Genomic DNA, 23,198 nt, shown 5'->3' with positions numbered 1-23,198 from the left:
AAATTAAATTTCATAAAGTATGTTTAAACAAGTGACTTGTGTGTGTCTGAAGTATGTTCAATGCTGTTAATCATAGTGTAATTCTATGCCTGGTTTGTTCACACAATGTTATAATTGTGCCCCAGTATTGCAAAATAACGTTTTGTGGTGGGGTTTACAATTACACTGCTTATTGATTATTTACTGTGCTCTGATTACTGATCTGCATGTCATGAGTGATAATAAGCACTATTCACCATCAGTACAAATCATTTACACATACCAGGGGTTCAAAAATATTTTGAAAAGCCACTGGCACCGGGCAAGTGACTTCAAGAAAGTGACTTGTCCTGACTAACTTCCCACTTACCATGATTTTATGACACAATGTGTGATGTTAATGTTTACTGGACTATTTATGGAATAGTGATAATTTCAAACTCTACTAGCTCTACTTTATTATCATTGCAAACATTAATGGCTTCATTATGAGCAGATATGAAATGAAATCCAAGATTATTTGCATTCTGAAACCTTAAATAGAAATTATCTAGTAGTCCACAGACAAGTAAGATACCATTACTTGATTGCCTGAAATGAAAACTGACTTGTCCCGGGCAATGGGCAACTGGACTTTTGAACCCCTGCATACACAACAACTACTGAGGTAGCAATGTAACACTCATGAAAATTTATGATCAAACTACATCATTACACAATAGACACAATAGACACAATAGACACAATACAGACAGGAAGAAGTGCATGCAGCAACTATGCCTCTAGAGACAGCGGCAACACTCGGCAGTGTACCTGGAACAATGGTTGGAAAGATTGCAGAGCTGGCTCCTCTGGTTCCAGCTGGTTCTTCTGATTGACAAAACAGTTTAGAGGTCAGACATTTTGTATACAGAGGAAGCTGTGAAAGCTGGCATTTGTCCAATCCGGCTAGTTGTCAACGTCAGGCACAAAATCTCATCCCATTCACGGCTTGTACATTTAACATCAGCTCTACAATCTGGCACATTATCTAAACCGGATAATTTCTTCAGTCTCAGTGAGTGCCGGTTTAGACAGCTTCCACTGTACTTTTATATACCTGTATGCCTTTTATCCAGAAGCAGTTATGTTTGGTTACTTTGGGCTTTTTAGTACGTCTGTCTCTAGAAACCCTTGAGAAAAAACTTAAAAAGAAAGTCAACTGTCTAGAACAATTTCATAAGTCTGGATTGAGTCTGCCTGAAATCAAGGATTGTCCTGAGCTCTTTGGATTTTTTTTTTTTGTGCAGTCACAAATTTAAAATAAGTTAATTTTTAACTGGGCACACATATCCTTTCCTTGTTATGAACCGGATTATAGAGATGTCTTTCAAAAATGGGCAATGTTCATTAGTTGATCAGATTTGTATGAAGTTTTCAAGAAAAGCCAGAATGCATTTTGTGACTTGGCAACTTTGTTCAGCAGGTGTGTTATTTTGTAAAATATGTATCAGTTGGTTAAAATATTGTAATATGTATATTTTGAGTAAACCTGGTAATCTACAAAAATTATACATGTAGGAATGTTTGGCATACATCACACACCTGCACCTAATCTTGTTATGCATATCAATAATAATTCTGCTGAAATTTCATTATTGTCATTTCCTCATAGAGAAATCAGAGAGAAAAGTTTTAGTCAGTCTGTGTAGCACACACAGTTTTCTGTGTATAACTTAAACACTATCAAAAACAAGGTATGCAAAATATCAGTTGCACTGCCATGTATATGAACCATTGACTCCAGGTAGTCCATGGACAATGCAGAGACAGTTCATGAACTCGTGACAATTAAAGTTCAGGGACTTTTCAAAGTTTACCATTAATAATACTATTGATAACTAGAATCTCAAAACAACCATCCACATTTAATCAAGAGACAATATTTTCACACTGTAGTCTTTTCAGTCTTCTTGAATGATCAGCAATGGTAAATGGACTATTGATGGGTTAGATGACACACACCGTCGCCCTACCACCACCTGACAGATAGCCAACCATCACCAGTTAGTGACATCACAGAAGTGATTCATTTGGATATCGGAACACACACTGCACATCAGATATATTGTATTAAAAAGGTGTAGAAGGATTTTAAGTAAGTAACTGTATTCCCATAGGTTTTGACTTGGAGGATACTGAGCACTCATATAGCAAGGTACTCTCAGCATAGTTATCATCTAAACTTAGATTCCATATCGGCGCAATGATTTGATTGCTCAAGGAACCTTTAGACTGAGGTGTCAAGTTTCAAAAAGCAAGGCATTTAGGAGACACCAATGGGACCAGTATGGAAATGAATACTTTCGTTAAATCTGTGATGTTCTGGATTTTAAAAGATAAATTATATTTATTCTTTGACATCGGAGAGAAAATGAGTTATGTTTGAGTCAAATGTATGGAACATACTATTAACCTAACCACTAGCTGGCAGAGCAACTTAAAGCCTATAGTGCATCCATTAATGAGAATAAGAAATGAGAGGACCTCAGGTAAATCTGTCACTTAAACCACAAACACATCTTTTTATAACTTTTAAACACTTTTGAAATTTACAACTATTATTTTGGGTTTTTTTATCATTGTATCCATTTCACAAGCTTCTAAAGCGAAAAAGATCTATGTACACTAAACAAGCTTAGATTCCGCTAGCTGAATGAAGTTAAATATCTCAACTATCTACATGTATTTCGTGAAATGAAAGTTTACATCTTTAAAACCATGATGACATGCTCCACATATCCAAAAGAAATCATCCCAGCAAAACTGATATAACAGAATGATGATGTCAGAGGGATATGTCTAAAATGGACGTCTGCTGGTTATTGTAACAGGCATGTTTTGATTATCTCCCTTGTCCATCTTAAGTCAATCTGATTGATTTGAAGTGCTCAGGGGTTTTCTAGGGTGCAGACACTGGAACATATTGTCTTGGGTTTGGAAAGTTGCATGTTTAGAGTATTGGTAGTTATAGGAGAAGTGCAGAGGAACATGCACCATGCATATCAACACCACCAGAGGCAGCAGGTGCATGTACATTCACACATAAAAATGGCAAAAGAGTTATAAATTTGTAATGAAATGTCTTACTGTCAAAAGGTCTGCTTCTCCATCCGACCAATCCTGATTCGTCAACAAAAAACAAATAAGAATCTACATCATGTACTCAATTAATTGACAGTCCAGCATCTGCTAGACAGAAATAGTATGTTGGTGTTAATGGCTCTCAAAACACCTCACTGATCTTTTGTTGGGGATTTCCCCCCCAAATATACATGTTTGATTGAAGTATGTATTTCATGAAAATTGTTCCAAATATTTGTCAACAAAAAATTGATTTCTGTTAGGTAGGGGATTGATGGAGGTAACCATAACGACTGATCTTATCAACCTAAGTATTGAACCATGAAATGTTTTAGAGTTGAGTGATGACTTTGGCAGACTTCCATACATTGAGTGGAAGGCTTGGTAACTTGTTTTCAGTACTTGAAAAGGCAGCATCAAATTTATAACTCTTTTTGATAAAAAATAGATCAGAAAGATTAGACATGGACACTACAGACATGACAATACAAAACATCAGTAATGCATAGTTGTACACAAATACTGTTGTGAATTTGTATACATATCCAAGAACCAGTCTACATAATGCAAAATGTATTATTTGTTTTGTTTTTTTTCAATTTCAGTTTTCTCATTTTTAGACAAAGTGAAATATTTCAATGAAGATACAAGACAGTTTGAAATGCTTGATGTTGTTAAACATAATAGTTTGAACCGTGTGATAATGTCTTGTGACATTTGAAATAATGTCTGTCTGAATATAGAGGAGGCTGTGTCTGCATTGGATTTTATCCTTTCACCATAAAATAAAGACACACACTTCATTTATATCACAATGAGTCAGATTTAAGTGATTCAGATACTAAACATCATATGAAACTCAATGAAATTGCATGGTGAGACAAAGAATAAAGAATTGAGATCAAGACCCAGAATCTGTTTGGACAAAGGGACATAACTCTGAAGAGAATGTTGCAAAGCTACAGTCTCAGTGAATCAAATGACTGTAGATTAATTCACTTTGTAAACTAGGTACTAGCTAAAGATTTTTGTTTGATTTATGTGCCAAAATTCATTCATGACTTATCAGTCATAATACTTTTGGTGAATCGCTGCCCTAAATTATGTTAAACATATGAAAAAAAACACCAGGACTATCACCCAACAGTAACATTCCCATGGCCAAATACAGATGCAAACAAGACTAATGGTCACCTTGTCAGTTTTTTCCGCTTTCTTTTTCTCCTCCAGTTCCCGTTCCCGCCTCTTTCTGATTTCTTCTCTCTTCTGCTTCAACCAGGCCTGGAAAGCTTCTTCACTTTCCCTCTGCTCAGATTCTTTCTCCTCCCGTCTCCGTCTATCCTGCTCACGTCTATGATCCTCCATTGCCCTTGCTCGTTGCCGTGCCAACTCCTTCTGTTCTGGCGACATAGCATAAGGTGATTCATAGGTAGAGTTCTCAAGTGACCTGCTCTCACTGTTAACCTGGTGTGCTGCTGACTTTGGTCGTTGCTTGTTTTGCACTGGTCGAAGTGCTCGACGATTTGTGTGCCCATTCGCTGTAGCAGGTCTTGGCAGTTTAGGAGGAGAAGGCTGTTTTGATTTATCGTGTATGTTAGAATTGTTTACGTTTTTTTCAGTCTTCTTTGGCCCGTCCTGCTTAGCTGGAGGTTCAGGGTCCGGGTCAGAGACATACAACTGTCGCTCGGTAGCAGTTAAATCGTCAATGTTCACCACCTCAAATTTACCCTCACGTTCTACTACTACAGTTTTTTTCTTCCCTTCTGTGGATTTTGAGTTCTGATCAACCGAGAATTTGCTGGACACAACTTCACTTTCACGAGGACTTGTAGGATTTGATTTTGCTTTTTGCGAATCTTCATCATCACTGAAGTCTGGTGGGGGAGCGACAAGATCAACAAGAGTTTCCTTGAAGCCGACCTTGTGTGCCCTCTCTCCAGGGTCAGACTCCTGGGCTAGTTCTGCATTCAGCTGGATCAGTCGGTCCTTAACATCATACTCGGGGGGATCCTCATCTGCAACCCAGCATTAACACATCTTTCAGGACTTGATCCCCTGCCAAAACATGATCTTAGTAATTCAATAATCATAAGGCAATGTTACAATATGCTAGTCATGATCAACTTGGTGCTACAATTTTTTTTCGGCAAGTGGAACTTAGTCAATATCTTCATTGTTATGTGAAATGAACAGACTGCCTTTCATATATTTTATGGATAAGGTCTCAATAAATCAATCAAGAAGCAAAACTTTTTATGAAACAAGCAATTATCTTTTTACAGTTTTCATAATTTAAACAAACTCCATGGCAACTGAGATTACTGTTGAACTTTGATACAGGTGTCTTCATCAACCATTATCCTTTACTTGATGAAGGTACAGAAACAGGCTAGTGACCATGGTGAAAGAAGTGATGAGGTGACATCAACAACTGTACTGTCTTCCTGCTTTTACGCAGGTGACATCTGACTAGCCTTTGAATGTGTTTATGACACATATCCTGTTAGTCTCACTGTTCTATAGTGATTCACGCTTATTAAAATTCATAGAATTAACTTTGTACTAAATCAAAATAGTACTAATCCTTCCCCTGATTTGTGGTTTACAGCTCAGGACCCAGTTTCACAAAGCTCTTGTAAGATTAATATCTTGCAACATTCCATGTAGCATACCTACCTCCTACACTGTAAGATTGACTTACTATTGTCATAGGGCTAAAAGAGCTTTGTTAAACCCAGATAGGTCACATCTTCATCCTAATTAAACAATTATGCTAACTTCATACCAGATGGAGCCACTGAAGATGAGAAAGTTTAGTAACTGATAGTACATGAGTGATTTTCAATTTTTTGCCACTTTTAGTAATATTCCAGGAATATCTCAGTAGGGGGACTCCAGAAATAGACTTCTGACAATGTACCCAAGTGAGGAATCGAACCCAGGTCTTTGGCGTAACGAGCCAATGCCTTAACCACTGCTACCCCACCACCCCTAGATTATGAGTGAAAACACAAGCGTACCTGGGAAGTCATTCTCCTGTCTCTGTGCTATCAGCTCCATCATGGCCCGTTTCTGGTCATCACTGAAGGTGTAGTCATCTCCGTCTGACTCTGACGACCTGCTTGTTCGCGAGGAGTACTCCTTCTGCCCCTTCTCAATCTCCTCAGTACCCTTCTCAGGTTGGCTGTCTGATGAATCGCTACTCTGCTTCTTGCTTGACTCCTGGACAAGGAAAGAAATACCAGGGAAACAGATTGATTGAGGGAGCTAAGTTTTACGCTACTTTCAGAAACATTTGAGCAATATCACGGCAAGGGACACCAGAAATGGGCTTCACACAGTGTACCCATGTGGGGATTGGAACCTGGGTCTGATGTCACCTGATGGGTGAACATTTCAACCACTAGGCTACTCCACTGCCCCTGAAAGAAATTGACAGTGTGAGTTTTGTTTCATACAAAAGTATGTACAAGAAATCCGCTATCATGTTTTTTTCAAATTTTGTGTCATTACATAGAGACCTATCATAATCATATCAGGCTTTGGTTTCTGACTACAAGCTAATGTTGTAGACTGTGATAGTCAAGTCTGGGGTCAGCAGCTAAAGCTTAATATTTCGTTTAATAGTAATGATCCAAATTGTCAAGAAAAGTCTATCACTAGCATCAGCTATATCACACAATGTAACCTCAATTCTCATTTCAGTTCTAAAGCACACTGAATGAGACAAGGCACTGTTTTGTGATCTTTAGTATTCCAGAAAAAGGATGGGTTTGGCCCAAGAACCTTACCTTATCTTCAGCTGCCTTGTTGTCACTCTGAGAGCTTTCCTCACTCGTGATGAAGGAGTCCAACTCTTTATCAAAGTCCTCAAAGTCATCGTCGTAGTCAGCCCCTATCTGGGAAGTGTCGGACACCTCAATACGGGGCGGCACGGCCACAGCTGCTGACATGTTTAGACCTGGAAGTACATCCAAAAGTTTCATCCAAATCTTATGTATCTCACACATCACAGGGGTGTAACTGGACAAGTAAATTTCAAAATTCTTTTTATCTAATCTGCTTTGTAACTTGCCCTGCTAAATCTAAGTTTCTATACACAAGGCAGTATGATAAACCACTTTCATTATCAGACACTAATATAATTAATCATGTTGTTTTCTTTCTAATTCAGTATAAATACATCCTTCCACATCATGTTAAATTACTGCTTGACAACGATACAAGTATCTGTATTGAAATGTCGCACTCAGAAAAACAAAAAAGAATATTGGAACCTTCATTTCAACATTTTCTCCCCAATATTATATTGTCTGGCTGTGTTTTTCTTTCTTTGCTCATGTTTTCATTTTTTCTTTTTTTTTGACCAGACCTTTAGATGAAACTTAAAATATAAAGCAATGACAATACAATGATATTTGTACTTTCCCAAGGGCAACAAACTTATATTTTCCACATGCACTGTGAATTATTTCCAATGAGACTTCTGTGTACTGGCTAGCAAACAGTTTTTGCTGTGTCATCACCAAAACATCAGTATCACACTTGCACAGTGTGCAAAATTCCCGTAATTTTCCTAATGATATGTGACAACAATATAGGACAGCAAAAGAAAATTCTTCACCATAAGTAACATAAAAGAAAAAATTAAAAACAAAGTTATGAACAATAGAACAATTTTTAACTTAGTCGAGGCCTGTCCCACGTCCTACATAATTGCAAGTTCAAGTTAATAAAAGTCATTAATCGTTTCATTCCCCATAAATCTACTGTAAAATAAACACTCAAACAGTCACACAATCGATTATTCGAGGTTACTGTATGATATAAATATGTGGATTATTTCACAAATAGCATGAGAAATTCAAAACGGCAATAACTGTAACAGTTAGTTATAAGAAAACATCTCTTTATACTGCCATGATTCACTTCTGCTGCATTATATAAAAACATGACTGGCTATAGTGAAGGTGATGGACACATTGGTGAAGAGCTTATTAAGTATCATAATTAATTCGGTTTTATTAATTAAACAAACGGAGAAGTAATTTTGTAAATACTGCTAGTGCTAAAATACAGCAATAGCTGTTCTCTAGCCAGTTAAACAAATCCAAAGTAGATATGTTACACATAAGGGACACTTTTTAAGATTTATGAATACTGGTCTTAATGATGACCACTGACCACCTTACTGTCAACTGTCCTGCTTGACCTGATATATGTTACTTTGCATGCCTCGCTTTGTAAATAAAACCAAAATTCAAGTAAGGCCAGACCAATCATATTTCTTGTTTTACGGGTTTTGTCCTCGGAAAAACTAAAGGTGGGCAGGAAGAAAAATGGAAATAAAATTTCCAGTCAAAGTAATATTCCTTCTAAATGCTCAAAATATTTTGCTTCTGGCAGTTTATGAAGTGAATATGGGTCAAAAACACCCTAAAAAGTGTGTTCTTGTGAGTTTACATTTTTAGCCAACAAAAACATTAGGACTTTATTTTTGAGCAGGGAAAATAAATTATTGTTTTTTTTCTTATTCTTGAAAAAATATGGCAGGCGACTATCAGTAAAACAAGAAATAAAATTGGTCTGGCCAGTAAAAGCACATAAATAAAATCATGACTATTCAGTTTTAGAAAAGTAATTGGAAATTTTAACTATAAATTGTATATTTAAATACTTACCATATCTCACGTTATGCATCTCTCTTCAAGGTGACAGCACGTTTCCACACATGGTCGAAGTGAGGAAGAGAGATGCATAACATGAGATAGGATAAGTTTAAAAATTGATATTCATGGTGGGAACGGTTTGATTCACTAAACATGGTAACAGCACTACTACCAAGTTATAAAAAGTTTCTTACACTACAAATGGTACTAAACACATCATAAAATCAAAAACATACCAACTACAATAACCAAAAACAACCTGCATAATAATTTTGATTTCCAAAAGAGTTTGCTTTCCATCATTTCCCATATGAACAAAAATCTGCAAAAAAAGCCAATATTCATCTCTTGAACATTCAGTATGGATCAAAATCACAGACTTACCAATAAATCAAATAACAAATCAAGTATGTAATTCTGCAAAGCAACTTTCATCATGCTTAACCTCCATCTTCATTGCCGTCTTGACAGTTGGATGGAAGTCTGGAGGAGGTCAAGGAAACCCTCCAGCAGAGTAACCACAACAAACATTAACTCTCTCCTCCCACCCTACGTCCACGACGTCAATCAACTCATCACCACTACCGCGACAATCAATACCATTTCAACTTGGTAAACATGGCGTTTTGCATTCTCTGGGTGTCCCAATCGATGGAAAGATAAGCAAACAAACTGGACATGTTTGTCCCTCCCAACAAACTGGCAGCCTCATTCACACCTTGTTGCCTAACACTCTATACCAAGCTTGGTGCATTTATTGATTCCTCAGGTCTCTATCCGATTAGCCTATAATGTAATCTGCACTTGTCTCTAATCTGACTATTATCCCTTGGCTTGTTGAACGCCAGCTAAGTATCCCTTCTAAATCTCTACATTCGTCACCAAGACTCACTGGGTGCAATAGGATTTATGTTCTAGCATTTTTTGTTTTGTTCTTTATAGGTTCATTGTCAGTTTGAATAGAACTTCAGCTGATTATGGTGTGGGGATGAAAACTGAAAATAATTCTAGTGAATTATTACCAGCAACAAAATTTTATTATAAGCTAGGAAAATCAGCATCCTGCTGGCTAAAGGAACAAATCTGTACAGCAATGATCATGTTCATTTTATATTTATAAATATGTCAACAAAATTATGATATTCAATTTATGACTTAAAAATATTTGTACAAAACAATTGCCAACAAGAGTCATTAGAAGATGACTTATATTCCTTGTTTAGTGCGATCGGAAATGGACATTTTGTACATTTCCTATTGGATGACTTAAGTTCCGGGTAAAAAATAGTATTGATCCGAGTTTTTCAATACTGCAAATAATATTAATTACTAATGACACAGTTTCACAAAATCCAGCATGTTATGGGTAGATGCTAAGCCCAGCCATCTGAAGTGCACAATTCCCTGCACTGAGTTGCCTCCCAGAAACCTCTGTCGGTCAAATTTAGGTTTAACCTGATCAACGTTTCTCAATTTGTAAACATGTCCACACTCATGCTCATGGGTTTGAAGCGGAAAACAACAAAGATCTCAATCACAATGGGTTGTTGCACCACAATGTAATAGAAATAATGTTCAACTGCAACCATATAAAATATAATATCATCAGTGACAAAAGTTTACTAAGAAAGTGTAATCCTAAATATGACATAGATAAAAATACTTCAGTTCCTCTGTTGTGACGAAGGGCAGTACATACATGAACAAACCAAAATACAAAACAGTTAATCAGCCATAAGACTAGCATGTATGAGGATATTGCAGATAGATACACTTCAGTATGTATTTGATATTGATATAAATTGGCTAGTTGAGATCTGGGCATATATATGGTCTACATCTGTGAAAAACTTCAGACAATTTTAAGATTACTTGAATCCAAACGTGAAATTCCAAATAATTAAGTTCATTATGTTCCCCACTTAATATAAAGTTCACATTTTTTTCATCATTCTGGTGACAGAATGTTACACTGCATACTGCACTGGTAACATTGATGAAAAAACAGACTGTCAGAAGACACCTTATCCATGCAGCTGCCAAAAGGAGATAACAAAGGTCACATAGTACCCTTGCCCAACAGTAACTGGTTTTATGATTTTAGAAAGGACTTTAAAATGCTTTATCAAACAGGTATAAAACATGATACTGAAGAAGCTAGTCAGCCTTTGAAACAAGAAACTGAAATAATATTCAGAACGAATCCCTATCAACATGACAATTGTCTGTTTACAATAAATTGGCATCACACTGATCTGAAGAATTAGGTGACAAAATGTATTGACTGGTCCACAGTTGAAATGAAAAAACATGATGACCTGTGTTTATCCATTTCTCTCCAACACAAACCTAAATTATTTCATATTGCATATCATATCTAGATGTCTAACCTTCAGACAATTCCTCAGTTAATGACCCTCATATCTTTACCTGACAAACAGTGTCATGATGTCTCCCTACAGACTATTGAGCTCCCGAACTCCCATTAAATTTCCAGCCTCAAGCAGCCCATATATAATGCTACACGTACAACTACCTACAACAATTCTTGATAAGAACAATCAGTTGACAAATAAAAGGTTGTTTGACTTGTGAAGCTTGTGGCAAGATCTGAGGCAGATAACACCGGTATGTTTGAGTAAATTTATATCACCTCAATGAGCAGTTGGTCACAATGCAAAGTCAGACATGTCTGAACGTGATTCCTGACTACAGAGTCATAGAAAGTCATTGTAATGTTTCAGGGAAACCTTGCTTGTCTTGTCTAGTATTTGGCTGAGGTCAACATCAAACCATGATCTTCCTCAAACTGATTAAGAAAAGATACCTGAGGCTAAGCCACCACACATTTGTGTAAAAGCCAATATGTAAAATCAGGCAATTTGAAATCTGTCTGATTCACTAAGTCAATCTGTAAAATGTCTGAAAGTCTGAAGCAATTTACAAATTGCCTGAAAAATATGTCAATTTACTTTACAGATTGACACTTATACATCAATGTATGATCCTATAAAAGTTTTGAAATTCTACTTTATCGAACACAGTATACCTGAATGTTGTTTTTGTTTTAAACACACATATCTCCATATTATCTATGACAATTTGGCCAATAGAGTGATTTCAAAGTTTGATAATCGATTAAGCTATAATAAGAACCTTTGACATGTTCCCATAATTCCAAAATACATGCTCACATTTTCTCGTGGACGCTTCAGACTCCAAACCCAAATGGACCTCACAACAAACAATAAAGTTGACATCATTGTGATGTGACGGTAACCAGGTCAACAAGATATAGTTCAGTAACAACATTCACGACTAATTATTGAACTTGTCACACAAATATTAAAAGAACACATGTGAAACTACTACTACATTTTACAAGCATGGTCCTACATTGATTCTTCTTCAATTGCAATTGTCAAGACTGAAAATGAAAAGACATGCCAATACAATACACGCAAACCTCATCAGTCGAGGAGAATGGATTGTTTTTTCAGTGAAATGTCTTTTCAGGTTACTTCTCAGGGATACAGCTTGACAATACATCTGGAACAGAGAAACTCACTCAACATGCTCTTGTCCAGTCTGAATTATGTGTTCCAAACGAAACTCGCTTGAACATAGCCTTCATCTACATGTGTAACAAAAGCACAGAAAGCTGTTTTCAAGCACAAAAAACTCAAATGTTTTATTCATTACTTTCTGACTGGGTTTACAGGTGGCACTTAATCAACTGGTGTTGTTAGGTTATGATGATGTTCAGATTTACATAAAATCTGATCTTGTTCATAGTGATAGAAAAATATTTTGTGTGATTGATAATTGCTGTAAAGCAAAACACTATCCACGTTGCACGTGAACATACAGAACACTATCTATGCTGCACCTACACATACAGAACACTATTCCTGCTGCACTTAAACATAAAGAACACTAACCCTGCTCCACCTAAACATACAGAACACTTTCACTGCTGCATCTGAACATACAGAACACTTTCCATGCTGCATCTAAACATACAGAACACTATTCCTGCTGCACCTGAACATACAGAACACTTTCCCTGCTCCACCTGAACATACAGAACACTATCCCTGCTGCACTTAAACATACAGAACACTAACCCTGCTCCACCTAAACATACAGAACACTTTATCTGCTGCATCTGAACATACAGAACACTTTCCATGCTGCATCTAAACATACAGAACACTATTCCTGCTGCACCTGAACATACAGAACACTAACCTTGCCACACCTGAACATACAGAACACTTTCCCTGCTCCACCTGAACATACAGAACACTATCCCTGCTGCACTTAAACATACAGAACACTAACCCTGCCGCACCTAAACATACAGAACACTTTCCCTACTGCATCTAAACATACAGAACACTTTCCATGCTGCATCTAAACATACAGAACATTATTCCTGCTGCACCTGAACATACAGAACACTTTCCCTGCTGCATCTAAATATACAGAACACTTTCCCTGCTGCATCTGAAACTACAGAACACTTTATCTGCTGCACCTGAACATACAGAACACTTTCCCTGCTGCACCTGAACACACAGAACACTTTCCCTGCTGCACCTGAACACACAGAACACTTTCCCTGTTGCACCTGAACATACAGAACACTTTCCCTGCTGCATCTAAACATACAGAACACTATCCCTGCTGCACATACACGTATGGAACTCTATCCCTGCTGCACTTAAACATATAGAACACTATCCCTGCTGCATCTGAACATACAGAACACTTTCCCTGCTCCACCTGAACATACAGAACACTTTCCCTGCTGCATCTGAACATACAGAACACTTTATCTGCTGCACATACACATATGGAACTCTATCCCTGCTGCATCTAAACATACAGAACACTTTCCCTGCTGCACCTGAACATACAGAACACTTTCCCTGCTGCACCTGAACATACAGAACACTATCCCTGCTGCACATACACGTATGGAACTCAATCCCTGCTGCACTTAAACATATAGAACACTATCCCTGCTGCATCTGAACAAACAGAACACTTTCCCTGCTGCACCTGAACATACAGAACACTTTCCCTGCTGCACCTGAACATACAGAACACTATCCCTGCTGCATCTAAACATACAGAACACTTTCCCTGCTGCACCTGAACATACAGAACACTTTCCCTACTGCATCTAAACATACAGAACACTTTCCCTGCTGCACCTGAACATACAGAACACTTTCCCTGCTGCATCTAAACATACAGAACACTTTCCCTGTTGCATCTAAACATACAGAACACTTTCCCTGCTCCACCTGAACATACAGAACACTTTCCCTGCTGCATCTAAACATACAGAACACTTTCCCTGCTGCACCTGAACATACAGAACACTTTCCCTGCTGCATCTAAACATACAGAACACTATCCCTGCTGCACATACACGTATGGAACTCTATCCCTGCTGCACTTAAACATATAGAACACTATCCCTGCTGCATCTAAACATACAGAATACTTTCCCTGCTGCATCTAAATATACAGAACACTTTCTTGCTGCACCAAAACATACAGAGAAGCAAAAATGTTGCAAATATTGTCTTTAACATTAAGTATTGATATGTCTTGACCATAATCAAATTAAGCATTTAATTGTTAGGGGTGCATGATCCAAATACTATACTGGCAGATAAGGATCAGTTAAGCATCAACCTGACAATTGATCCACATTAGCATTTATGAGTGCCACCCTGACTGGCTCTTGCCATTTTGAAAAAAGGTTGTCTGCGATCACGTGTAGTATGATGGGTTGAGCGCGTGGCCAGTCTCAGCAAATTCCAAGTTTGACAGTGGCAGGTGCATTTGTTTCCATTTTACTGTAAGATATTAATGGGAATTTATCATCTCTCATGATTATCAATGGTTGGCTCTAAATATAGATCCATATATCAAAATATTACTGACTTGGTACACTGACCATGTGAGAGTCTTATGAACAAAGAATGTGCATCTACGCGATGAAATCAATTTCATAGACATGCACTGCACATGCACTAGCCTCCCTTTCACTGAAACCAAATGGGTTTGCTCATTGCCCTGCACCACCTATTTCTCATAGACACATTCTCTTGGCCGGTCCAACATATTCTTGTTTGCCAGTAGAGTATAGGAGCAGAGCTCAAGTAGCCCAGTTGTCCATACATCTTAAAATGGTCGGACTCTATAATGTGCCACCATAGCCCTTGGCTTGCTATCATGCTTTAAATGACAGCTGAAGATAGTCACAAGGTCCCAGCATGAGATGGGGGACCAGAGCTTTATCACAGGGCCTTCTTAACAACAGTATCACAGATATTTCTAAAACATCTATGCAAACATATCATATTAACAGTTTGGAAACTATTGATTTCTTGAGTCTCAGAAACTGAAGAGATTCATTGGTTTACCTTCCACTGTATATGAAATGACTCTTTTGAGTTCATTCCCATATAGGCACTCAATGAAAAAGGATTTCAGAACATTAACCTTGACATTGTTTTGATTTCAGTTACTAATTGTTAGCACAGTGCTAAATGTTAATATTAATTAATAGAAGATGGTTTCATGACATTAGGCACATTCTGAAAATAAAGAGACATCATCTCAGCTGATACCCATAGAATACTCTGAAGAATAATGACAAATTTTACGTTTCAACACAGATTCTAATGTACTTGTCAAAAGATGAACTCCAAACATCTTTCACACTAACAGAAGTTGGATATCCATAAAAACTGTCATCATTCTTGACATCAACTTAACTTCTAAAATGCCCATCAAGGAAAGGAATAATCTGTCAAACATTTGATTCCACTCTGCCTGAAATGTTTGATAGCAAGGCGGATAGATTTCAACCCCCTACATCTAGGCACACACTTTCAAACAAACATGAAACGATACACTATAAATACCTCTGTAGATGTAAGCACAGCTGCTACCTGATGTTTAAGCCTGGTCTGCTATTCCATGAAGAGATCTTCACACTTCAATCCACACAGACAATCAATTATGCAACACAGGTAACCAGATGTGATACGCTTGGTAATGCCTTAACCTGTAGTATTGATGGGAACAAAACACCCAACACCACACTGACACTGCTACCATGGAAACCAATCAAGCTCATTAGGTAATGCCAACATGTTATGGACATAAGCCTCCAATTCTGTGCGATGGACAGAGATAAGCTTCCGCACTGAGACACAAGTCATGAATTAATCATCCAAATGATCGACAAGGTGTCTAAACAATTGTATCTTCGTCCGACAATGACCCGATCAATATTTTCTATTGTCACCAATGACCAATGTTCTGGTGAAGAACGTCCATTTGGGAGATGAATTGTCTTTACTAAACCATCGTTCGTAATGGAATCATAATGGAAGTTTCGTTTATTAATGTACATAAAATAATATAGTGATCATGTTTGTTCATAACTGATTTATTTATCTCCAAAACAAAGCCAGTGTTTTCATCACTCTGCATGATTACCCATGATGCATTGTTGTCATTAGGCTATAATAGTTGTCGACGGAAACAACACGATCATTGTCGCGTCATGATCATTGTTCCTTCACATGACTTCCTGCTACGGTCCAAATGAATCCTTGTGACTAGTATTTACAACTGTCTGAACATGTATAATTGAGTAGGACTGAAATAAATTTTTTAGATGCTTTTGATTGATTATAATGGCAGACCTTTCAGTTTCCATCTAACTCAACTGACAGGATCAGTGAGGATTCTGATGACAAAAGAATGCAAGTCACTAGAAAGTGATTGCTGGTGAGTGAGTGAGTGAGTGAGTGAGTGAGTGAGTGAGTGGGTCTGGGTGGGTGGGTGAGTGAGTGAGTGAGTGAGTGTAGTTTTCCAGCAATATAGAAACCAATAAGCGTTGGCCTTCAGTACTGCTGGTGAAAGAGGAGAATAAAGGGATTTGGTAGTCAGGTTTTGAGCCTTAATAGATTACATGTCATGGAATATCAACTGTATGGAATGATGCTCATAATGTCAGTCACTGGATTGTCTATTTTTTCCTTCATTGTTCACAGACTACAGTCATACAGAATGAATATTGCTAATTGTTGCATTAATAAAATATTTTGGGGGCCAGTCCTAAAAATGTTTTTCAACTGAATCTTATTAAACAAAATATGTTTGTGCTGATCCAAAAACTACATAAATTCATTTCAGCAGGATCTACCTCAACACTGATTTGACAAAATTGCTGAATATTGTAAGAATTGAGACATATTTGGGGGCTCAACAGTCACAAGTCTGCTTGTCCACACTAGCATAAGGTTGTAAGGAATAACGAGTCAGTGATATACTGATGTTGTAAAGAGAAGTATTCCAGCTATGTAAGTGTGATCCATAAATCAGTGGCTGATAGGGTGAAAAACATTCCACAGCTATGAGGTACAAAAGCACAAAACTCGGTGACACAGTTTTTTGGACCAAATACGCTTCACTAGTTTTTATGACAAGCATGAATTAATGTGGACCTTTCACTTGAGATGACTATTAAGGGGAAAACAAATGTTCTGATAGTGACAGTCTAAAAGAACTAATTAAAACCTGCAGTATACAGTGTAAACATCATAAAGTCAACGGTGCAAAGCAGCTAGTCTGAAAATAATAGTACATGTAAACCTGTTGGATGTAAACTCATAGTGCGTTCCTCAGTCATGCACCTTGAGCCCATGACCTGTACTAATGCATTCTGTTTAAAATACATTTGAAATTATCACTGGATAAAATTACATACTGGCAAGTTCCTTCAACTAAAGCTAAACAGTTATCATCGATAATTCAAAAAGATTTCGTTAAAAATATTTAAAACCATTGAAAACATTACGCTTAGAACCATGACATGAATTATGCAATTGACAATGAAAAGTCGTTGTAATCAGTGAGGTCGTATCATCTCTTGAACAACAGTAGAAGCACCTGACATTACCCTAGCAACTATAGGTCTTGTCATGGCAGATCTGAGAAACCGTGTTTACTGGACACTTATAGTATACATGCTCCAACCATGTATATCACTATCATTGACATGGCCAATATATCACTTATGACTGTATTCATTTGACCTTAGATATACCTTCTGAGTATCTCCTTGTCGTTGTTGGTCAATTCTTGAGTAAAGGTTATGGATAACACAGTTTGTTTCTTGTCCAAACTTGTCCTCCAAACATGCCAGTGTATGTTGCTAAACATACCAATATCCTCTGGAAGGCAGGGGTATCAACAAACATTTTAAAATGTGGGTTGTACCAGAGTGAGTAAGTGAGTGAGTGAGTTTAGTTTTATGCTGCACTCAGCAATATTCCAGCTATATAGCGGCGGTCTGTAAATTATCAGGTCTGGACCAGATGATCCAGTGATCAACAATATGAGCATCGATCTGCACAACTGTGAACCAATGACATGTGTCAACCAAGTCAGCGAGTCTGACCACCCGATCCCGTTAGTTGCCTCTTATGACAAGCATAGTCGCCTTTTAAGGCAAGCATGGGTTGCTGAAGGCCTATTCTACCCTGGAGCTACATGGGTCTGTAAGATTTGAACTTCATTAACACAATATAATTTGAAAATGTTACATCCTCATTTCCCTATATGATTCTCACAATATTTAGCCTGATACTGGTCAATGTCTCATCAATAAGGCCAGGTCAGTTTTATTTCTTATTTTACAGACTTTCGTCCTCTGAAAACCTAAAGGCAGGCAGGAAAAAAAATTCCAATCAAACTAATATTCCTTCTAAATACTCAAAGTATTTTACTTTTGGCAGTTTATGAATTGAATATGGGTAAAAAAAACCATTTTCTAGATATTTTTTATGTTTAGCCTATAAAAACATTAGGATTTTACTTTTTGAGCGGGAAAAATTAATTTTTATTGTTTTTCTTATTCTTGAAAAAAATAGGCAGGCGGATCTGTAAAACAAGAAATAAAATTGGTATGGCCTAATCAATAATTGTAAAGATATAATATATTGTGAAGGATCAAAGTAAGAGAAGATTCTGTTTAGTCAAGTGTCATACACTCTTGAAAATGACATAAATACGGACAGTCCATAGAAATTAAGTGAAGCAAGACAAATTGTCTTGTGTGGCATTAAAAATCAATTTGTTCAAGATATGGGCACTTATGTTTAACAGTATCATTTGTTGTCTTTTTCTGAAGATCTGAAAAAGAGTTCCGGTTAAAAGTAATGCATAGAAACATTTTCTTTTAAAAAATATTAAAAACCTTTGACAAGCTGCTGCTGAGAACCATGATGTGAATAACATGATTGATGAGGCAATTAAGATTCTGTGTCAATTCAAATGTGGGTCATCGACTGCTTTAATTTCTGGGCTACCTCAAAAAAAAGAAAATCTCACCTGAGTGTCTTCACATGAAATGTATACAAACATAAATCGTTCGAGTTTATAACAGATAGTTACTTGTGATGTCACGGTTAGTGATTATATCACACTAATAGTCTGCTTACACTGTGATGCAACTACATAGTAGCAATACCTCACTGGTGATGATTGTGTCTACTGAAGAAGCCACTTTTGGATTATGTAAGTTTTTATCTTCCGAACAATGATATAACAATTCTCTCTACCTCTGAAGTTGGTTAGATGTACTTCATAAACTAAAGACACTGATTCCAAATTGTGTTTTAATAGTAGTGTACCACCTTTCGAAAATAATCAAAAATTGATCGAAATAGAATTAAAAATTATTACTGATTGTAAAAAACATATTTGCGAATAATCAGAACTTTGTTGTTTTAGTATAACACACTTGAATGATGTAACTAACCATTACATTTGATGAATATTCACAAAAAACATGAGCTTAACAGTGTAAAACTCAGAATGTGCATTGTAAAATTTCAACCACTTTTATTGTTTCTTGCCTCTTTCATGTGTCCATTTTATTGCAGGACAGCATTAGTTACTGAAAATATTAATTAGAAATTGTATAATTCTCTATATGTTTGTTGCTATAATTTTGGAGATTTAGATGAAAATCATCATATAAAAAAAGATTTAAAAAAATATATACTGAATTTCATTTATATTAACATCGAAGAACTGAAGAATCTACTTCTGAAACAACAAGGATAAGGACAGCTCCAAATTTTTACCTGGGTACCCCACCCACTATTACCCTCCTCTACCCAAATACCCATTATGTTAATTTCGGACATCAAAATTATAAGAAATGGCAACATATTCTTCAGCTCAGACGCTCCAATTCTGGGTTTATTCAAACTTTTAACCATGTATTATATTCAAAGCAAATGACTGCACAATTATGTCTAAATAATAAAAGACAATACAACCTGTTATATATGTTTTTATCATGAAAGAATAACATATTACATTAATCCATTTGTCATATGGCCATAACAGGTACCCATGAAACAGGCACCCCTGTCTAACGCATTACCCACCCATAATGGGTATCTGGGTTATCCGTCACAGCCCCTCACAACTTTTGCAGTAGCAGTAGCAGTAGCAGTAGCAGCAGCAGCAGCAGCAGTAGCAGTAGTGAAAATGATGAGTAGATACACTTTCCAGTGCAGTGCGCTGCCTGTCACAGTGTAGTTGGTTATAATTCCTATGAGTAGTTCCCCTTACCTGCAGAGCTATGTATGGCAATAGAGCTTTCGCCAAAGCAGGTCCTCTGTTATGGAAACAACTACCTGAACACTTGGAAAAATTGCCAGACATTATTCCATTAAAAAAAACTAATAGAGTTCTTTTCAACAAAAAGACCAAGTGCCTTAGAGCAAACCTTAGATTCAGGCACTATATAAATTTTAACATTATACATTATAAGTAGCTTACATTCATTAGGATCATCTCGTTAGCTGAGGACCATGATTACGCTAGTCAGTCTCATGTAGGTGATACCCCATTAGTCAGAAGCCCCAATAGTGAGAACCCCTATTGTCAGAAGGATTAGTTACAGTTGACAAACTCCTTACCTATAGGATAATCATGGAACATTCCTAATTAGGCTAGCGTAATTAGACATAAGCGTGTGTTTTAAATGAATTATTTGAAATTGAGAAGTATGAAGAGTGTGTTTATGTAAGTATGCACATTTTCACCTTAAAAACAACTGTCTCAACTATCTCAACTGATATCTTGTGTTGAGACATGTTATATATGTGCTGCAAAATGTCCATCATTAACCACAACCATGGCAATCACCATCACCCGCCGCCGACCATCCTGAGACTACCCCAGACCCTTGTGGACGTTAACCTAGATGGAGTGTGGACACAAACATTGGACTCTGAGCGATTCCTACTCTTTTCTGATGGTGATGACTTTTTCATTGTAAACAAATATATGCTTGAATCAAAGTTGTGTTATGTTTTCTTGGTAATTAATGAATCGGGTTAGTCCATTTAATTATTAGGGGAGCTGTGGTCAGCCTACCTTGAAAAATACCTTCTGACTAATGGGGCTTCTGACTAATGGGGGGACACCCTCATGTATAAACAAAATGTCAGAGTGTAAACATTTGTGTACAGTTACATGCAAACATGTTAGAACATACAAATCAGTGAGCAGAGCGTTTCACTTTCAGGCTACTAGTTCAGCCTCTAGCATTGTTTTCAGTGTTACCATATGCAGTACTGTTGGACGTAATTGAAAGGAATTTTAGAAGTTGTAAAGATGGAAGAAAACCAAGTTCCATGGATAGCCAACTTTGTTATTGCAGTGAACTTATATTCATCAACAGGATTAAGTAAAACACCTTTCTCATTACATTACATAGTTACTCCTGAAACATGAAAGATAATATGCCACAAATGTGTAAATGAATACTATATTTCTGCAATTATTTTTAAACAAACGGTTTAAGCACTCTGGTTTGAACACTCACTGGGCTAACATTCTGTCCGTTTATGCAGACAAAATGTAAACCTGATTGCACAAAAGCAACAGAACGAACCTTAATCACCCAGTCATGTCAGTTGCACACAAATTGGACAACTGCAACACAATGGACACGAAAAGTAAGCACTACGAGGCATGTAGGAGAGACAGAACCGCATCATGACTCAATAGTTCTGTAGACAGAACCAAAAATAGTACTATAAATATTTGCAGAATTTCCTGTTCTTTCCAATGCTTGATAAACATCACAACCAATATCAATATTCATTTCTGCATTTCCTACGAATTTTGAACCATGAAGGTCCAGATTAAAATTGGTCTTCAGCAACCCAATTTTTTATTACTTGTCGTAAGAGACAACTGATGAGATCGAGTGGACAGGCTCACTCAGTTGGTTGACACATGTCATCAGATCCCTGTTATGTAGATCAATGGATTGTCTGGTTCAGGCTCAATTATTCTGAATTGACCGTAGTCATATAGACGGGGACATTGCTGAGTGCTGCATTTTATGACAAACCAGCCATCTTACCAATCCAATGGATTGTGATTTGGGTCACAAAAATGTAACGTCTGAATTACAGACAGTTCAATAGTCTGTCTCACAGTGCCTGAACCATATTATTTTCCCTTCTGTAATTAACTGAAGAAGTGATTAAGTCAACAATATACAGTTCAATACCATGACAAACAGAGTTCAGTCCCTGTGTTTGTCACTAATGAACCGATACCTACAGCTGGCACATAACTTCAATCAACAAAACTCACCCATAGCTTCAGCTATACCATCAACAGTAGTGCAGATACACAGTACGAAAGGTAATTAAGTAACCAGGAGATTAAGTCAACAATATACAGTTCAATACTATGACAGAGTTAAGTCCCTGTGTCACTAATTAGTCAAGAACTTCAGCTAGTACGCCACTTCAACCTACAAAACTCACCCATAGCTTCAGCTACACCTCTACAGTACTGCAGATCCACGGTATAAAACCTAATTAACTAACAAAGTAATTCTGTCAAATCCCAGCATAATATTGTTAATGAAACTGGTTGACTGCTCGCTATCAACATAGAATCAAATTCCTGCCTCTAATTAACTCAGCCAGCAGAGTGTGGTATTACATTTATTGTCAGAAACCATCCATAACCACAACCACTAACTGTAAAATGATTTATACGCAAGTCTTTGTTGACACAGATGTGTTTTTTACACCACTGTGTTGTATGGCTATAGTTTTACTCTTTAGAAACCTCAGGCATGATTTATTGTTACCAGCAGTGGGGGGTTTTGCGGGTAGTAATGCATGAGAAAACGTTGAATAAATCCAAATGAACTAGTTATTAATGGTGCAGCTAGAACGCATATGACACAATGCCCATAGCACAATGGTAGACAATTTGTTATAAGTTCTTTAAGGGGTAAAACGGTATATAGTAGTATTTTGCCTTAGATTCTGTACGCTG

General features: G+C 37.0%; 1 protein-coding gene across 3 annotated transcripts in view; it reads right to left on the bottom strand.

Moving 5' to 3' along the window:
* LOC137287382 (coiled-coil domain-containing protein 181-like) overlaps positions 1-23,198 on the bottom strand; it is a 37,163-nt gene that overhangs the window by 9,469 nt on the left and 4,496 nt on the right. For 2 of the 3 annotated variants that reach the window (XM_067819640.1, XM_067819641.1), the window contains exons 2-5: positions 6,894-7,063; positions 6,123-6,324; positions 4,297-5,117; positions 3,109-3,141 (exon numbers count right to left, since the gene is read on the bottom strand). In XM_067819640.1, coding sequence (XP_067675741.1) covers positions 3,109-3,141; positions 4,297-5,117; positions 6,123-6,324; positions 6,894-7,055 — 1,218 coding nt within the window. In that variant the 5' untranslated portion in view covers positions 7,056-7,063. The remainder of the gene's footprint in view (positions 1-3,108; positions 3,142-4,296; positions 5,118-6,122; positions 6,325-6,893; positions 7,064-23,198) is intronic. The other variant, XM_067819642.1, reaches the window with a different exon arrangement.

This window comes from Haliotis asinina, chromosome 6, assembly GCF_037392515.1.
Source record: "Haliotis asinina isolate JCU_RB_2024 chromosome 6, JCU_Hal_asi_v2, whole genome shotgun sequence".
NCBI classification, from domain to species: Eukaryota; Metazoa; Mollusca; class Gastropoda; order Lepetellida; family Haliotidae; genus Haliotis; species Haliotis asinina.
This window is presented reverse-complemented; position numbering and strand designations above follow the sequence as displayed.